Below are 17,846 nucleotides of genomic sequence, written 5' to 3' on the forward strand. Positions count from 1 at the left end.
CATCGACGAGAGAGAACAATATCAGTAGGCTGCCTCCTGCATGTACCCCTATACTGGGGAACAAGCCCACAATTGGGGCATGTGCCTTAACCAGGCGACCTTTTGGTTCCTGGGTGGACACTCAACCACTGAGCCATACCGACTGGGTGAAAATTCACAAACATCAGTTTCTAGTTGACTGCTAACTTCTATTTTTACAGCTACTTTATTGGAATAGAAACTGACTTAGGATAAAAACCATGTCATTAAAATAAAATCTTGGTAAATATTTTATAAAATACTCAGTGTCCACATATTAAAAACATATTATTCAGAATCTTAACCAGGCATTCAAAACACTGTGTGACATATGTAGTCTTCACCTGATCTACAGAATTAAAATAGTAAAAATTGAAATTTATACTTTGTTTGATCTCTCAATACTTTAGGATTTTTGTTACTATATATTAGAAACAGTGTGATTAAAAAAAAGCAAACAGGAATTTTTTGGGGCCCAATATTTTCATATATCCATACTAATAAAAAGAATCAGGCTTGCTCTCCCTCTCAGGAGCACACCCCCATGCTGCCCCTCCTTTTTCCCCCACAGGAATGCATCTCCTAAGCTCTAAGGGACCCCATGAGGCTTGCAACCAGGATAGCAATGGGCAGCTGCAGTTCACATTCCCTGAATCTATTCTCAAGGCCCCTTATTCTCTGAATTCTTAGTGAACCAAAGCAGCCTATCTAGGCTCATTTCCCCAGTCTTTGTTTCATTGTCACCAACTTTAATAAACAATCTCTATTATTCAACAAAAAATCAGAACATTAAATGATAGGGAAAACTTCATTAAATTCATATACCACTAAATAAAGATTTAGTTTGCAAAAAAATTAAGATTATAGTTCAATTTTTAAATCTAGAAAAATAAGGCTTTGCTCAGAAATGGAATACAGCAGTCCCCCTTTATCTCTTGAGGACACATTAGAATATCTGAAATTACAGATAATTCTGAACCTTATATATACTATGTTTTTCCCTGTATATACATACTTATAATAAAGTTTAATTTATACTAGTAAACTCGGCACAGTAAGAGAGTAACAATAGAATAGCACAATTATAATGATATACTGTGATAAAAGTTATGTGAATGTGGTCTCAATATATTGTACTCATCACCTTTCTTGTGATGATGTGAGATGACAATGCCTATGTAATGAGATGAACTGAGGTGAACGAACATAGGCATTGTAATATAGCATTAGGCTACTGTGCTTCAACAAAAACACTGTGATACCTGAACAGTTGATCTGATAACCAAATGGCTATTAAGTGACTGGAGGTAGGAAGTGTACTAGTACACAATGTGAATACGCTGGACAAAGGGATGATTCACACTGAGGTTTCATCATGCTTAGAGAGGTGCACAATGAATTATTGAGCATTTTTTCAAGTCTCTTGGCCATTTATTTGTACGTCCTCTTTGGGCAAGTGTCTATTCAGGTCCTCTGCCCAGCTTTAAATTAGACTGTCTTCCTTTTGTTAAGTTGTATGAGCACTTTATATAATGTGGAAATTAACCCATCAGATGTTTCACTGGCAAATATGTTCTCCCAACTGTGGGTTTCCCTTTTCATTTTGCTGGTTTCTTTAGCTGTGCAGAAGCTTTTCAGTTTAATGTAGTCTCATTTATTTATTTTTTTCCTTTGTTTCTCTTGCCCTAGGAGAGTTATTGGTAAAAATTCTGCTACAGGAGATGTCTGAGGTTTTGCTGCCTATATTTTCTTCTAAGATTTATATGGTTTCACGTCTTACATTTAAGTCTTTTATCCATTTTTAGTTTATTCTTGTGTATGATATGTTAGTGGTCTAGTTTCACTTTTTTTGCACACACCTGTCCAATTTCCCCAGCACTATTTATTGAAGAAACTCTTTACTCTCTTATATGCTCTTGCCTCATTTGTCAAATATTATTGACAATTGGCTTGGGTCGATTTCTGGGTTCTCAGTTCTGTTCCATTGATCTATATGCCTATTCTTGTATCAGTGCCAGGCTGTTTTGATTAACAATAAAACATGGTTTTGTAGTATAACCTGATATTGTCTTTTGATACTTCCAACTTTGTTCTCCTTTCTCAAGATATCTGCGGCTGTTCAGGGTTTTTTGTTCCATATACATTTTTAGAGTATTTGTTCTAGATCTGTGAAATATGTAATTGGTATTTTAATAGAGATTGCACTGAATCTGCAGATTTAGATTGCTTTGGGTAGTATGGACATTTTAATGATGTTACCTCATTTCAATCCATGAACATGGTATATTCTTCCACTTATTTGTAGCTTCCTCTATCTCTTTTTTCAAAGTCCAGTAGTTTTTTAAGTACAGGTCTTTTACCTTCCTGGTTAAATTAATTCCTATGTTTGCTTATTTATTTGCAATAATAAAAGGAATTATTATTATTATTTTTAGTTTCTCTTTCAGAGAGACCATTATTGGTATATAAAAATGCCATTGATTTCTGGATATTAATTTTGTATCCTGCTACTTTGCCGAATATGCTTATGAAGTCTAGTAGTTTTTTTGTGGATTCTGTAGGATTTTCCATGTGTAATATCATGTCATCTATGAATAATGACAGTTTTACTTTCTCCTTGACAATTTTAATGCCTTTTATCTTTTCTTCTTGGCTGACTGCTGTAGCTAGAACTTAACAGTACTATGTTGAATAAGAGTGGTGAAAACAGACATCCCTGTCTTGTACCTGGTTCTTAAGGGAAACACTTTTAGTCTTTGCTCCTTGACTATGATGTTGGTTTCAATGTCCTAATCATCAGAAAAATGCAATTAAAATGACAATGAGGTATCACCTCACACCTGACAGAATGACTACCATCAATAAATCAACAAACAACAAGTGCTGGTGATACTGTGGAGAAAAAGGAACCCTCATACACTGTTGGAGGGAATGCAGACTGGTGCAGTCACTATGAAAAACAGTGTGGAGTTTCCTCAAAAAAATTAAAAAATGGAACTGCTATTTGATCCTGTGATCAAACTTCTAGGAATATATTCTAAGAAGCCTGAAACACCAATCAGAAAGAATGTATGCACCCCTATGTCCATAGCAGCACAATTTACAGTAGCTAAGATCTGGAAACTGCCCAAGTGCCCATCAGCAGATGAATGGATAAAAAAGCTGTGGTACATTTACACAATGGAATACCATGCAGCTGTAAAAAAGAAGGACCTCTAACTCTTTCAGACAGCATGGAGGGACCTGGAAATTATTATGCTAATGAAATAAGCCAGTCAGAGAAAGACAAATATCACATGATCTCACTCATATGTGGAATCTAATGAATAGCATAAATTGAACTAGGAGCATGGAAACATGGAACAGACTGATGAATCTCAGAGGGAAGGGTGGTGGTGGTAGTGGTGGTGGGATGGCAGGAAGAGATTAACCAAAGAACTTACTATGTGCATATATGCATTACCCATGGACACAGACAATAGTGTGGTAAAAGCCTGTGATGGGGTGGGAACTTTGTAGAGGGGAGCAATGGGGGAAAACGGAAGGGGACATATGTAATACTCTCAACAATAAAGATAAAAAAGAAGTGAAAATAAAATAAAATTTATGAATTATTTCTGGAATTCATTTAATATTCTTATTTTAAGATTTTATTTTTCAGTTGTGCTGTTTACATTCAAAATTATTTTGTATTAGTGTCAAGTAAACAGCATAATGGTTAGTCTTTACAAAGCATTTCCCCAATATTTCTAGTACCCTCCTGGCACCATACAGAGGAATTACAATATTACTGACTATATCACTTATGCTGTACTTGACATTTCCATGCTATTTCATAACTACCAATTTGTATTTCTTTAAAACTTTTAAAAATATATATTTTTTTTATTGGTTTCAGAAAGGGAGAGGGAGAGATAGAAGTATCAATGTTAAGCATCATTGATTAGCTGCCTCCTGCTCAATCTCCTACTGGGGATTGAGCCCACAACCCAGGCATGTGCCCTTGACCAGAATCAAACCCAGGACCCTTCAGTCCACAGGCCGATGCTCTATCCACTGAGCTAGACTGGGTAGGGCCCAATTTGTATTTCTTAATCCTTTCAACTTTTTCAGCCAGTCCCCTAACCACCTTACCCGCTGGCAACCATTAGTGTGCTCTCTGTATCTGAGTGTTTCTATTTTATTTGTTTATTTTGCTCTTTAGACTCCACATGTAAGTGAAAGCATATGCTATTTGTCTTTCTCTAATGGAGTTAATTCACTATGCATAATACCCTCTAGGTCCAAATATGCTGTTCTTAAATGGTAAGGTTTCATTCTTTTTATGGTCAAGTAATATTCCATTATGATATATATGTACCAATCTTGTTTATCCACTTGTCTATTGATGAGTGCTTGGGATGCTTCCATATCTTAGCTATTGTAAATAACACTGCAATAAACATAGGAATGCATTTATTCTCTCGAATTAGTATTTATGATTCTTTGGATATATTCCCAGAAATGCAATTGCCGAGTCTCAAGGAAGTTCCAATTTTTATTTTTTAGGATCTTCCATACTGGTTTTCATAGTGGATGTACCAATCTGCATTCCCACTAAAAGTGATCAAGGGGTCCCTTTTCACCACATCCTTGCCAGCACTTGCTTGCTGATTTACTGATGATAGCCATTATGACAGGTGTAAAGTGGGGGTATGTCACTGTGGTTTATATTTGCATTTCTCTGATGATTAATGATGCTTAGCATCTTTTTATATGTCTATTGACCATCTGTATGTCCTCTTTGGAGAAATGTCTATTCAGGGCCTCTGTCCATATTTTAATTGGATTGGTTGTTTTTTGTATTGAGTTCTATGAGTTTTTTGTTGTTGTTTTCACCTGAGGGCATTTTTCCATTGATTTTTAGATAGGAAGGAATGGGGAGAGACAGAGACATTGATGTGAGAGAGACACAGCAATTGGTAGCCTCCTGCACGTGCCCCAACCAGGGCTGGGATTAAGACTGCAACTGAGGTAAGTTAACCGGAATCAAACCAAGGACCCTTCAGTCCATGGGCCAACTAAGCCAAATGGGCTAGGGTGAGTTATATATTTGTAAATTTTGGATATTAACCCATCAGATGTAACACTGGCGAATATCTTCTATTCAGTAGACTGTCTTTTCATTTTGTTGAGTTTCCTTTGCTGTGCAAAAATTTAAAGTCAATAAAATATATATTTTTAAAAAGATGTTCAATAATTAATGCCTTAATTACAAATCCTTACCCGTATTTTCCGGCGTATAAGACGACCCCCTAATTTTACATTTAAAACATAGGTTTAGGCCTATATTCACTGTATAAGACTACCCCCCACTTCAAAGAAAAGACTTACTTTGCCGTTAAGATGTGCAGGTAATTTTTGTGCAATTTTGGTCTTTTGCCCCCGATTTTCGGTTGACTTTTTTTCGTTTAAAAGTTGTCTTATACGCCGGAAAATACAGTATATACTCATTCACTGCTGACATTTTGTCACATACAGTTTATCACTTGGTTATATAATTTGAAAATACTACTACTTTAAAAAGAATCAATGTAGATTTTACACAGATTCAAATCATACTTTCTGCATTTGGTCCACACAGTTCAAGTTTAGATGTAGACAATTTTAATTTTCCCAAATCTACTAATACCCTAATCCTGAAATGCTCTTGGAAAATTACATACGTAAATTTTAACATTATACTCACTTCACTATGCTCTGAATCACCTTAAAAATTACATTTCTGACTTTATATTCTTTTGGTGCATTAATTCTAAGCACAGAAATAAAATTTCTTCTTTAAAGAGCTTTTATTCACTCAGCATAGAACTGAATTTTCAACTCATCAAATTTAAATGTTGTCAGTATTAAAAAAAAAAACTTGAATGAACTAAACTGAGTAAATACATCTTGCTTTATATTGACGTTTTCAGACCGTCTTAACAGTAATAGTTGGTCCTGTGACGGGGGAGGGGGGGGGTTTGAGGGGGTAAACACACACACCAAAAAATTTAACTGCAAAACAGAATTATTATTATTTTTTTAAAATATATTTTATTGATTTTTCACAGAGAGGAAGAGAGAGGGATAGAGTTAGAAACATCGATGAGAGAGAATCATCGACCAGCTGCCTCTTGTACACCCTCCACCGGGGATGTGCCCGCAACCAAGGTACATGCCCTTGACCGGAATCGAACCTGGGACCCTTCAGTCCGCAGGCCGATGCTCTATCCACTGAGCCAAACCGGTGCCGGCTGCAAAACAGAATTATTGAATCAACTGAAATATGCCCATGAAACCAAATTATAAAAGCACCTTATAAAATTACAAAAGCTCCTTATACAAAAATAAGAAGCTTTAATGATCTTAAAATCTAAAGCTTTGGGTTAAAAATCCTGAAACCAGATCTCACTTAGCACCATCAAGAATGTTTGAGATAAAGCATTCTGAAAACACAATTAAGTTGTTTTTGTACAGAATGTCTGCTACCTTTGCCCTCCAAGGCTCAATATTTAAGATCTGCCACTGAATGAGGTTTCTAAAAAGCAATCAGCTTTCTACTTAACTAAATCTACAGTTTCAAGCATTTTATTTTGGAAAGCAATCCCATTAACTACAGATTTCTATAAATTTAAACAGCAAATGATTAGGTTTGCTCATGGTAATATTCTACAAAAGAAAGCTTTCAGTGGAAAGAGATACATTTCTCTAAAGACTTTTTTTAAATATATTTTTATTGATTTCAGAGAGGAAGGGAGAGAGAAAGATAGAAACATCAATGATGAGAGAGAATCATTAATTGGCTCCCTCCTGCATGCCCCATACTGGAGATTGAGCCCGCAAGGGCATGTGCCCTTGACCAGAATCGAACCCAGGACCCTTCAGTCCACCTGCTGACGCTCTATCCACTGAGCCAAACCAGCTAGGGCTCTAAAGATTTTAGATAGAAATTATAAAGAAGCTTCTGATTAGAAGGATAATGAAAGAAAAGGATTCACGTTTTAAGAAAAGAGGATTAATTTTGTGAAGAAAGCAATTCGAAAGCAACGAAAGAAGGGAGACCCATGATCCAATAACTAAATGTTCCTCTCTGATAAGACAATGCCTCTGAAAGAGTTTAGAAGCAGAAAAGCACAGCTAAAAGTTGCATTAAACCTATGTAAATAGTCCCATAATGATTTCCAATTAAGGATACTGTAAAAGAAAACTAGCACATTTCTATGTAAAGTTCAAAAGCAGGCAAAACTAAAGTATGTAGGAATATATAATTGATTACCATAAAAACCAGGATAATGGTTATGATAGCAAGAGGAGAAAACAGACTGATTGGAAAGGGCAGGAGCATTTCTGAGGTAATGGAAACATTTTTATTTATTTTTTTTAATGATGGTGGTTACAGAGACGTTTGTTTTGTAACTTCTTAAGATTGAAAATATACTTTTCTGTACGTGTATAAAGTATTTAAAAAACAAACACATTAATTACCTTGTTGGTCTCAAAGTAAAACAGGTTATTTCCTAAATGAGCTAACAATATTAAATTAAAAATGGCATTTTATTGTTATTACTTAGGAGATAAGAATGAAGATGGACCTTTAGAGTATTTTTTAAAATATATTTTATTGACTTTTTTTTTTATAAAGAAAGAAGGGAGAGATAGTTAGAAACATCGATTAGCTGCCGCCTGCACACCCCCTCCCTTAGGATGTGCCTGCAACCAAGGAACATGCCCCTGACCGGAATCGAACCTGGGACCTTTCAGTCCGCAGGCTGACACTCTATCCACTGAGCCAAACCAGTTTTGGCATGGACCTTTAGAGTTTAAAAAGTATCTCTAATTGTGGGGGACAGGGAGACACCAAAATACCTTGCAAGCCTGTTATGTGAGCCAATTATAGAAAAATAACTGTAGGACACAAACAGAAATGTTTTCTTAAAATTAAGGATGAAATTTAAAAATTATAATCCTAGCACCCTATCCCATTAACAATTTTGATTTCTGCATACTTTCAACTGTGTATATGTAAAAAAAATACCTAAGCTTTCACTATATATAAAATGATGCAACATTTATAAAATACATATATGTACTGATATAAAATCTATCAGTGTGTGTGTGTGTGTGTGTGTGTATATATATATATATATGTATGATATACACACACACCTTATCTAATAAAAGAGCAATATGCAAATTGACCATCACTCTGCCACAACCACAAGCCACACCCACCAACCAATCAGAGCGAGTATGCAAATAAACCCCAATGAAGATGGCTGTGGCCACAGATAGCAGGAGGGAGGCTTGGATTTCCCAGGCAATGGAAGAAGCCAAGCTTTCCGCCTGTCCTTGCCGGCTTAAGCCTCCACTCAAGGCTACAAAGTTTCAATTATAGAAGGTAAACAAATACAAACAGAAATGGCAGCAGCCACAGAGCAAGGAGAAGGCTTGGCTCTGCTCCATGCTACAAAGTTTTAACAGTAGAAGGTAAATAAATCCAAGATACCAGGGCTTCCGCTTGGATCTCCAGGGGGCGTGGCCGGCCTGCAAACCACCACAGACAGGCCCCTCGCCCAGACCGTCCCACACCCCAAGAGAACCCCCATCCTGATCTGGGACACCCTTCAGGGCAAACCAGCTGGCCCCCACCCATGCACCAGGCCTCTATCTTATCTAACAAGAGTAATATGCAGATTGATCATCACTCTAACACACAAGATGGCTGCCCCCTACGTAGACACAAGATGGCCACCACAAGATGGCCACCACAAGATGGCCAGCAGAAGAGGGCAGTTGGGAGGCACCAAGGCCTGCAAGGGAGGGCAGTTAGGGGTGACCAGGCTGGTAGAGGAAGAAAGTTGGGGGCAAACAGGCTGGCAAGGGAGCAGTTAGATACCAATCAGGCTGGCATGGGAGTGGTTGGGGGGTGATCAGGCTGGCAGGCAGAAGTGGTTAGGGGCAATCAGGAAGGCAGGCAGGCGAGCAGTTGGGAGTCAGCAGTACTGCATTGTGAGAGGGCAGTAGGACATTCCTCAAGGGGTCCCAGATTGGAGAGGGTGCAGGCTGGGCTGAGGGACACCCCATGCTAGAATTCCATACACCAGGCCTCTAGTTTTATCATAAGCTGCTTGTATTTTCATTTATTTATTTATTTATTTATTTATTTATTTATATATTTATATTTATTTATTTATATTCACCTGAGGATATGTTTTTATTGATTTTAGCAAGAGAGATTTATATTTATTTATTTATATTCACCTGAGGATATGTTTTTATTGATTTTAGCAAGAGAGAAGGGGGGCCCTAACCGGTTTGGCTCAATGATAAGAGCACTGGCTAGTGGACTGAAGGGTCCCAGGTTCAATTATAGTCAAGGGCATGCACCTTGGTTGCAGGCACATCTCCAGTAGGGGGATACGCAAGAGACAGCTGATCAATGTTTCTCTTATCATTAATGTTTCTAACTCTCTATCCCTCTCCGTTCCTCTTTGTAAAAAAAAAAAAAAAAATCAATAAAAAACATATTTAAAAAAAAAATAAGAGAGGAAGAAGGAAAGGAACGAGAGAGGTGAGAAGGGAAGGGGGGAGAGAGAAACATTGATCAGTTGCCTCATACTCACCCCAATTGGGGATCCAACCTGCAATCTAGTATGTTTTTCAGTCTTTACCTTTTTAATAACTACACTAATATTCAACAATAAACTCTTAACCTAATGTTAGACATTTAGATGAAATCCAAGGGTTTTGTATTTAAAATAAAACAGAAATGAACATTTCTGTGCATATTTTATTCCATAACATTTTTAGGATAATTTGCCAGGACAGGCACATCTGGATTAAATTTCATCAAGAGCTTTATACTTTAAAAGTTGCCATACAGCTTTTTAAAGAGAGAGGACTATTTGTAATGTCCCCAATAATTACTAAAACTTTGCCAGGATCCGATGTGCATGTGTTTTCCACCTGAGCCGTATAAGTCAATATTTAAAAGCTGTTTTGTGTTTCTTTGCTTATTACCTAATAAGTAATATGAAAAAATATTTATTTAACTTTCTTGTATGAATTTAAATCCTTTGCCTACCTATTGGAATCCTCTTATAAATTTTAAGGGATTTAATTCATATTATACACAACCCAAGGTATTTACATAAGCTATAAACCACATTATATGTAACCCAAATTTTCCCCAGTGTGTTTGCCATTTAGTTTATGTTCCACTAGAAACAGAATTAAAGTTTTATATATTCAAAGCTTCACTCTACTTCAACACAATGCTAATAAATCTTTAGGATTATTCAGATCCGAAGATGATAAAAGTATCTTGCAAACACAGGAATTTAAATAAAGACATAAAACAATAGGCTCCAAACAATGATAGGCCTATTTCTTAGGTGGAAAGTAGTGAAATAGAAGAAATTATTAGAATACATGGGATATGGAAATTAGCATCTCTAAAATTTTGGCAGGTTAATATTAGTTGTAGAGTAACAAAACCCAAGGAATGACCTTGAGTTTAATCCCAACAGTATCAGGAACTGTTCCTGTGACCTTCTTTAGGTCTTTATCTCCACTTAACAAAAAATAGGGGCACCACCACATGCAATGCAGATCTATTGCGAGGGTAAAAGCACCTGATGGTTTCAGTTTCTTTTCTCACTCTGGCTGAGTAAAGTCTAAATCTGGTCCAGAAAAAGTCACCACTCTCACTTGCACTTTGATAGCTCATATGATGCCATCTCAAAAACTTACTCATACTTTCTTGTTGCTTGTGACTTGTTCCTTTGACAGTTTTAGCCACACTTGGAGTGGGAAGCAGGACTGTGCTCCAAGGTGTTAAATTTTAATTGCACATCTCATGAAATGGTTCTTTCTTTAAATGAAGATTCAACGTATGTAGGGTGACAAAGTACAAGTCTTTGAAGCCTGACACCATTACTGAACTATTAAAGTAAGACTTAACAATAAAAGCAATTAGTAAATAAAAATCACTTTTGGAAAACTTTACTCCCTTTATAGACAGAAAAAGAGAAAGTTAAAGCATGCTTATATGCCTGGCCAGTACTGTTCAGTGGTTGAGTGTCAAACTATGAATCAGGAGCTCAAGGTTCGATTCCCAGTCAGGGCACATGTCTGGGTTGCAGGCTTGATCCTCAGAATGGGGCATACAGGAGGCAGCTGATCAATGATTATCTCTTATAACACATAGATGTTTCTACCTTTCTCTCCCTTCCTTTTTGAAATCAATAAAAATATATTTTTAAAAAAGAAATTCAAGCACATTTCTTTCAAACAGAATTTGCCTACATTATTAACCCAAGACTACTATAGAATTTGAATTGAACACAGTGTTCCACTGAGATGTGGGAAAAATTAATTTTTATGTTTATTTACTAAAATAAGATTAACATTTGAAGTTGAGGTACTGGTTAAATACTTTACATTTATTACCTCATTTAATAATTAAACTAGGCATGAAGATAATGAATAACTTACTGGCAGTCACAGAACTAATAAGTAGCAGACAGGATCCAAACCCAGGTAATCTAGTCTCTAATCAATTACTAGCCTACACATTTCTCATAGGATAGAGTTAGTAATATTAATATATTTTCAACAATTCCAAATGCACATTCTTCTCTTTTTAATATCTCCGAAAACAGAATATATCTTAAAATAGATAGCATCTTATAAATTGGCAGTACTTTTTTCTTTCTTGGTAATACATAAAGTCATGTTACAGCTTAGAATAAATGATGTATTATTGTTTTTTATGAAATGCACATACTCACTAGATCTGTTACATTAAATCAGTGATTTTCAATCTTCTTCATTTCATGGCACACTAATTACTAAAATTCTGCAGCACACCAAAAAATATATTTTTTTTGCCCATCTGACAAAATAAAAAAGGTAATTTTGATTCATTCACACCTGATGGATACTGTTTATGTTGGCTATTGTCATTTTTTAATTTGACAATCTAAGGGAAAAGAGGTCAGTGCCCCTGACTAGATATTGCATTATCTTAAAATTTTTTGTGGCACACTGCTTGAAAATCGTTGCATTAGATCTTAATGAGTTATATAGTATATTAAAGGTATCCTGAAAGAATGGGAATTCCACAATCATAGGAGGTAACAGTAGAGTTCTAACTATTTGAACAGTGTGTTGCAATCTACTGAGATTTACCTATTCCTAATTATGTGGGTCTGCAGATTCTATCCAGTTTAATGGTACCTTGAAGAAATTAGTCACTGAAAATAATAGTACAAATGCAAAGTATAAAGAGAATATTAAGAAAATAACAGCAGTCGAAACTGGTTTGGCTCAGTGGTAGTGTCAGTCTGCGGACTGAAAGGTCCCAGGTTCGATTCTGGTCAAGGGCATGTACCTGTGTTGCGGGCACATCCCCAGTAGGGGGTGTGCAAGAGGCAGCTGGTCGATGTTTCTCTCTCAGTGACGTTTCTAGCTCTCTATCTCTCTCCCTTCCTCTCTGTAAAAAAATCAATAAAATATATTAAAAAAAAAGAAAAGAAAATAACAGCAGAGAAATTTAAAATATAATTTGATAAGAACTGTTTAAAAAAATTCTAAAGACCATTCAAATTATGGCATTATATGAACCTTACTTTAAGTGTATATTTGAGATATTATCTAATGATAGTAGTACATGTGTATATATTATAAACAAACACTTGGAAGTGTATTTGAAATTTTTCTTACTAAAAAGATGCACAACTAAAAGATTTAGAGATAAATGGAATAATAAAACTCAATTCTGGCCTTTTAAAAAAATCCCTTGGTAAGGTTTCTTTTTGTTAAATAAAATGTTATATTAAATAACATCATCTCACAACTGATGGTGGTGGTAGTGGGAGGGAAGTGGTTTGTGCAGAAAAAGGAAATTACAACTGCATTTTACACGATAAAGGCACCAATAAAAAGTATGGTTAAGATTCTGTATTTGCAAATAAGGGTACTTGCTGAAATTCATCTGTAATTTCAAAATAAACATTCAGAGGCACTTTCTCAGTCTCTCAAAGGTATGTGCAGAACAGGGAAAAACTTGAGTTGCCCAATGCAGTCCCAGTTGAGGTAAAACAAGGAGATGCTTTTACATTGTTTCAGTTCTCATACTGTAGTGTCCTTTTGGCAGTATATATAGTTCCATGTTATTTGCTTTTTGCTCTTTTTGTTAGTGACTTTGCTGTTTAAACTGGCTCCCAAGTGTAGTGTTGAAGTGCTATCTAGTGTTCCCAAAAACAAGAAGGCTGTGATGTGCCTAGAGGAGAAATTGTGTATTACATAAACTTCATTCAGGCATGAGTGACAGTGCTGTTGGCCATGTGTTCAATGTTAATAAAACAATATATATTAAATAAGGTGTCTTTAACAGAAACAAAAATTTTAAAAGTGATATAATGACTAGAGGCCCAATGCACAAAACTGGTGCAAGAGTAGGCCCTGGAAGCTCCAGGTGCCTCAGCCCTCGCAGCCCAGCTGCCTTGCGGCCCTGGCCCCCACCTACCAGTCGTTCTACCATCCAGTCTAATTAGCATATTAGCTCTTTATTATACAGGATTGGTTTATTAAATTGTGACAAAGGCTTGCAGAAACCTAGCTTTGTATTTCACCTGAGAGCTATGATTCAGTATTCACTAACTTAGTGTTTATGGTGACTTTATAGAACGTAACTACTGAAAATAACCAGAATTAACTTACATCCCTGGCCTTTTTTATATTAATATGAGATTTGTTTGCCTTATACTCTGTTCCAACATTTAAGTTAGACCACTACATTACACTTATTAGTTTCTGAATTTTAAGTGCATTGTAATTGAGTTATTTATTTTCAGTCCTTTTATATAAGAGGGGAAATATTGGTTGTATTAAAATTACACATTACAAAAAGTTTGTTTCAAATGTGCTCAATTATACTTTATTGTTTCAGCTCAAAGAGGCTCTCATAAAGTCACTAATATTGTTTGCATAGGCTGTGACATAAATATATAATAATGTATATTGTACAGCTGACTCTTGAACATTGTTGGGGTTGAGGTGCCAATTCCCCCAAAACTTAACTACTACAATCTTACTGTGACCAGAAGCCTTTCTAATAACATAAACAGTATCTTGTATGTTATATGTATTACATACTGTATTCTTAACTTAAGCTAGCGGAAAGAAAATGTTATTAAGAAAATAAAAACTGGGCCTATGTAGTTCAAACCCATGTTCAAAGGTCACCTGCATTACCAATATAATCGGTTTCTCTGCTTTACCGTCATGTAACATTGATTATTACTTGGAGCCAAACATCACGAACCTCAATGAATTAGGCAGCTTCTTTTAAAGACAAGATTACAATCCTCTAACTAGAACAATCAAAGTCACCCATCTTGTAAAAGGCCCCTTTTGAATGAAATCTCCCCAGATAGGAAGCAGCTTCTACAGAAGAAGTAACCCTATGTAGGTGAGTCAGTCTAGTACAGTGACTTTCAAAGTAGAAAGATCTGGAGGTAACCCCAATTATATGAGGCCAATCCATACATAGAGTGGGGCTATGTATAGGATTTTATGAAAGATCAAAGTAGAGAATAAATAGAAGCTAAGAAAACAGGAGAAAATTACAAGCCACTTGGTAGCCAAACAAAAAGTTCACACTGAAGGATATCTAAAAACATAAATGCCAGTGAGAAATGTATTCCTGCTGCATAAGAGTCTTCTATAGTTTATTTTGACTTTTTTTTTTTTTTTTTTTTTTTAACTATCTTGGTATTCCTGAAATACTTATGTTCTGGTGAGATCCTGCTTTTTAAATCCCATGACCTACAACCATCAACCACTACTCCTCATCCCCTTTTGAAATAGCTTATCCCAAACAGAGGTTGGAAAATTGTATTAGAGAATGAAAGAATCAAGCATTCCAGAGTGTGACTGGGGGAGTTGCTAGACAAACTAGGGTCCTTTCTAACCCCAAAGTCATGATCCTACTTATGCTTCCTTTAACACAAGTCCACATAAATTTACCATCACCAAGTAGTAACTCCTTTTATAGACCCAAAATGGTCCTTTAAAGGAGTGTGCCCTAGTTCCAATACTCTTAAGTTTTCCTGAACATCCTCATTTTAACTTTATGACTTTACAGATTTCAGTAAGTTTTCTTAAGTCTTATTTCCAAAATATAACATCTTCATATTTTTTTTAGTATTTTATATCAAGCTCTCTAGCACTGCTAACCCAGTGGAATATTTTATAGCACATATACTGCATTGCAATTTTTTTTCTTTTAAAATATATTTTTATTGATTTCAGAGAGGGAGGGAGAGGGAAAGAGAGAAATATCAATGATAAGAGAATCATTGATTGACTGCCACCTGCACACCCCACACTGGGGATGTGAGCCCATTATGTGCCCTGACTAGGAATCCAAGATGCTCAACCTCTGAGCCACCCCAACCAGGTTGCAATTTTTGTTTTTTCATTGAGCACTGCTCCTTGAGTGTCTCTCTCTGTACACAAACATCTCATTCCCTTTAAAAGGCTGGTATGTTGTTCCATTACACAAATGTATCACAATTATTAATGGACTGTGGGTGGGTTGCTTCCAATGATTTATTATTACACACAATGCTATGAGTCAACATCTTTTCACACGTGTTACCTGTAAGTATGCAACAGTAGCTGCGTTATTACTGGATTATTTTAAATTGCTACTTTCTGAGCTTAAGTATGTCTGGAAAGAAGAACCAAGACTAGAAAGCACTCAAACTCTCGCAGCGGATGCAAATATATTTAGCAATAAGTAACTTTCCACTAACTATAAATAAAAGACTTGGAAATTTTTCTGTCCTCTCAGGTGCAGAGGCAATGACCCACCAGGACCGGAGACTTCGAGCATGCCTTTGATAATGTGCACGTAAAATTTAGAAAGGACATTTAAAAAAGATGAAGAAGTTGTTGGTGGTGGTGGCTGTTTTTGTTTTGTTTTGTTTGTTTGTAAATTAGAGTTCCCAGGTCCAGGGCTCCCACGCCAGGAAAGCACTTCAATTATTGAAGCATTTTAGAAACCTCGGGTACGAGATTAAGAAATAGTAAACGCTTAAGAGGTGACGCTTTGAAACTTGGGTGTGATTCCTGAATATCCCCAATATCCGAAAGTTCAAAGGTTATTGATGTGTGCTTTAAAAAAATATTATATATGCGTATGTACTTAAAAAAAAAAAAAAAGATAAACACTCCACAGCTCCTTGGACTCACCCCACTCTCCGGCCGGCCGGGAGGGGACTCGAGCGGCGCCCGAGCAGCATCCTCCCAGCAGCCCCGCCCGCCGCCCGCCGCCCGCCATCGGGGCCGGGGCCGGGGCCGGGGCCGGGGCCGGGGCCGGGTCGGTAACCGCCGGGCGGCCAGCGGCCGTCCCGGGGGACTCACCTCAGCTCTTCGTCGACACTCTTGCTGGGCTGCTGCTCGGCGGCGGCGACCACAGAGGACGTCGTAGAGGTCTTGTTCTTGAGGATCCCCTTAATGGGCCGGTGCGAAGCCGTCGAGGCCGCCATTTCCCGCCCCTTCGGCGGTAGGCTCAGGGTCGCTCCTGGGCGTCGGGTCCGAAAGGAAAGGGGTGGGCGCGAGCCGAGACGCGCCCGGCTGCCGCCGAGCCCGCCCCGGGCTAAAGCGGCCGCACCTGCTGTCGCGGAGGCGGCCACCGGCGTCGTTCCCACGACACAACGACCCCCGCGTTTCGGCGTCCAGCCGGCGACGCGCGGGCAGGCGGTTCTACGCGCGCCCCCGGCCACCGATGCTGCACCGCGGGCGGCGGGGAGAAGCCGGCCTACGGCTCCAGCGCGGGAGCGACGCCGACGCCGAAGCCGGGCGAGCCCGCCCTCTCGCGATATCTAGGGGAGGCGGGGCGGGGCGGGGCGGAGATGGGCGGGGCTAGAACAAAGCCAACCTACTGGTCCCGCCCCCTCCGGGGCCTCTCCGTGGGCTGGCCGGTACCACGGGCGCGGGAGCCCAGGAGCCGCTTCAGAGAGCCTCCGGAGAGGTCCCCGGCTGCCTCTGTGCAGAGCTGTACATCTCTCCACGCACCCGCAGCCCCACCAGCGTAGGAAGTCCATGTTGTGATCTCTGTGTCTTACAGGTGGGGAAGCTGGAGCTCAAAGGTGACATCATTCCTCAAAGAGCCTGGGTGACTTTCAGAGAAAGAAACCTCACCTCTTTCCTGACACTGAAAGTTGAACACTGTTATAGGCCGAAACCGGTTTGGCTCAGCGGATAGAGCGTCGGTCTGCGGACTGAAAGGTCTCAGGTTCGATTCCGGTCAAGGGCATGTGCATTGGTTGCAGGCACATCCCAAGTAGGAGGTGTGTAGGAGGCAGCTGGTTGATGTTTCTCTCATTGATGTTTCTAACTTTCTATCCCTCTCCCTTCCTCTCTGTAAAAAATCAATAAAATACATTAAAAAAAAAAAAAGTTAAACACTGTTATAAAACCGTGGCATGTCAGCTTTGAAAGGATCCTTGGGGTCCTATTGTGAAATCACAGAATACTGACTTTTATGAAATCATAGAATATCAGCATTGAAATAGTCTAATTTACTTTTAGAAATAAACTTGGGAGAAATCGAAGGACAGAGAGGGGCAATGACTTGACCACTCTGTCACACTGCCCATCCACAGTGCATGGTCATAGAACTTCAGGTTTGTAGTCTGATGTTTGCACACTTTACCACATTCTCCTTCTGTCTTGGTAATTCCAAGGAAGGTATTACTGGCAAAAGTTCCTATAATTGTGGTTTATAATGTCTT

The 17,846-nt window shown here is 38.1% G+C and overlaps 1 protein-coding gene across 4 annotated transcripts in view; it reads right to left on the minus strand.

The window, feature by feature from the left end:
• PPP1R2 (protein phosphatase 1 regulatory inhibitor subunit 2) overlaps positions 1-16,923 on the minus strand; it is a 33,920-nt gene extending 16,997 nt beyond the window's left edge. Inside the window, exon 1 of one of the 4 annotated variants that reach the window (XM_036446012.2) lies at positions 16,474-16,922. In XM_036446012.2, the coding sequence (XP_036301905.1) occupies positions 16,474-16,598 (125 nt within the window). In that variant the 5' untranslated portion in view covers positions 16,599-16,922. Of the gene's footprint in view, positions 1-16,473 lie in introns of all 4 variants that reach the window. The other 3 variants (XM_036446013.2, XM_036446014.2, XM_036446015.2) reach the window with 3 other exon arrangements.
• Between the last annotated feature and the right edge of the window lie 923 nt (positions 16,924-17,846).

This window comes from Pipistrellus kuhlii, unplaced genomic scaffold, assembly GCF_014108245.1.
Source record: "Pipistrellus kuhlii isolate mPipKuh1 unplaced genomic scaffold, mPipKuh1.p scaffold_m20_p_2, whole genome shotgun sequence".
In the NCBI taxonomy this organism is placed as follows: domain Eukaryota; kingdom Metazoa; phylum Chordata; class Mammalia; order Chiroptera; family Vespertilionidae; genus Pipistrellus; species Pipistrellus kuhlii.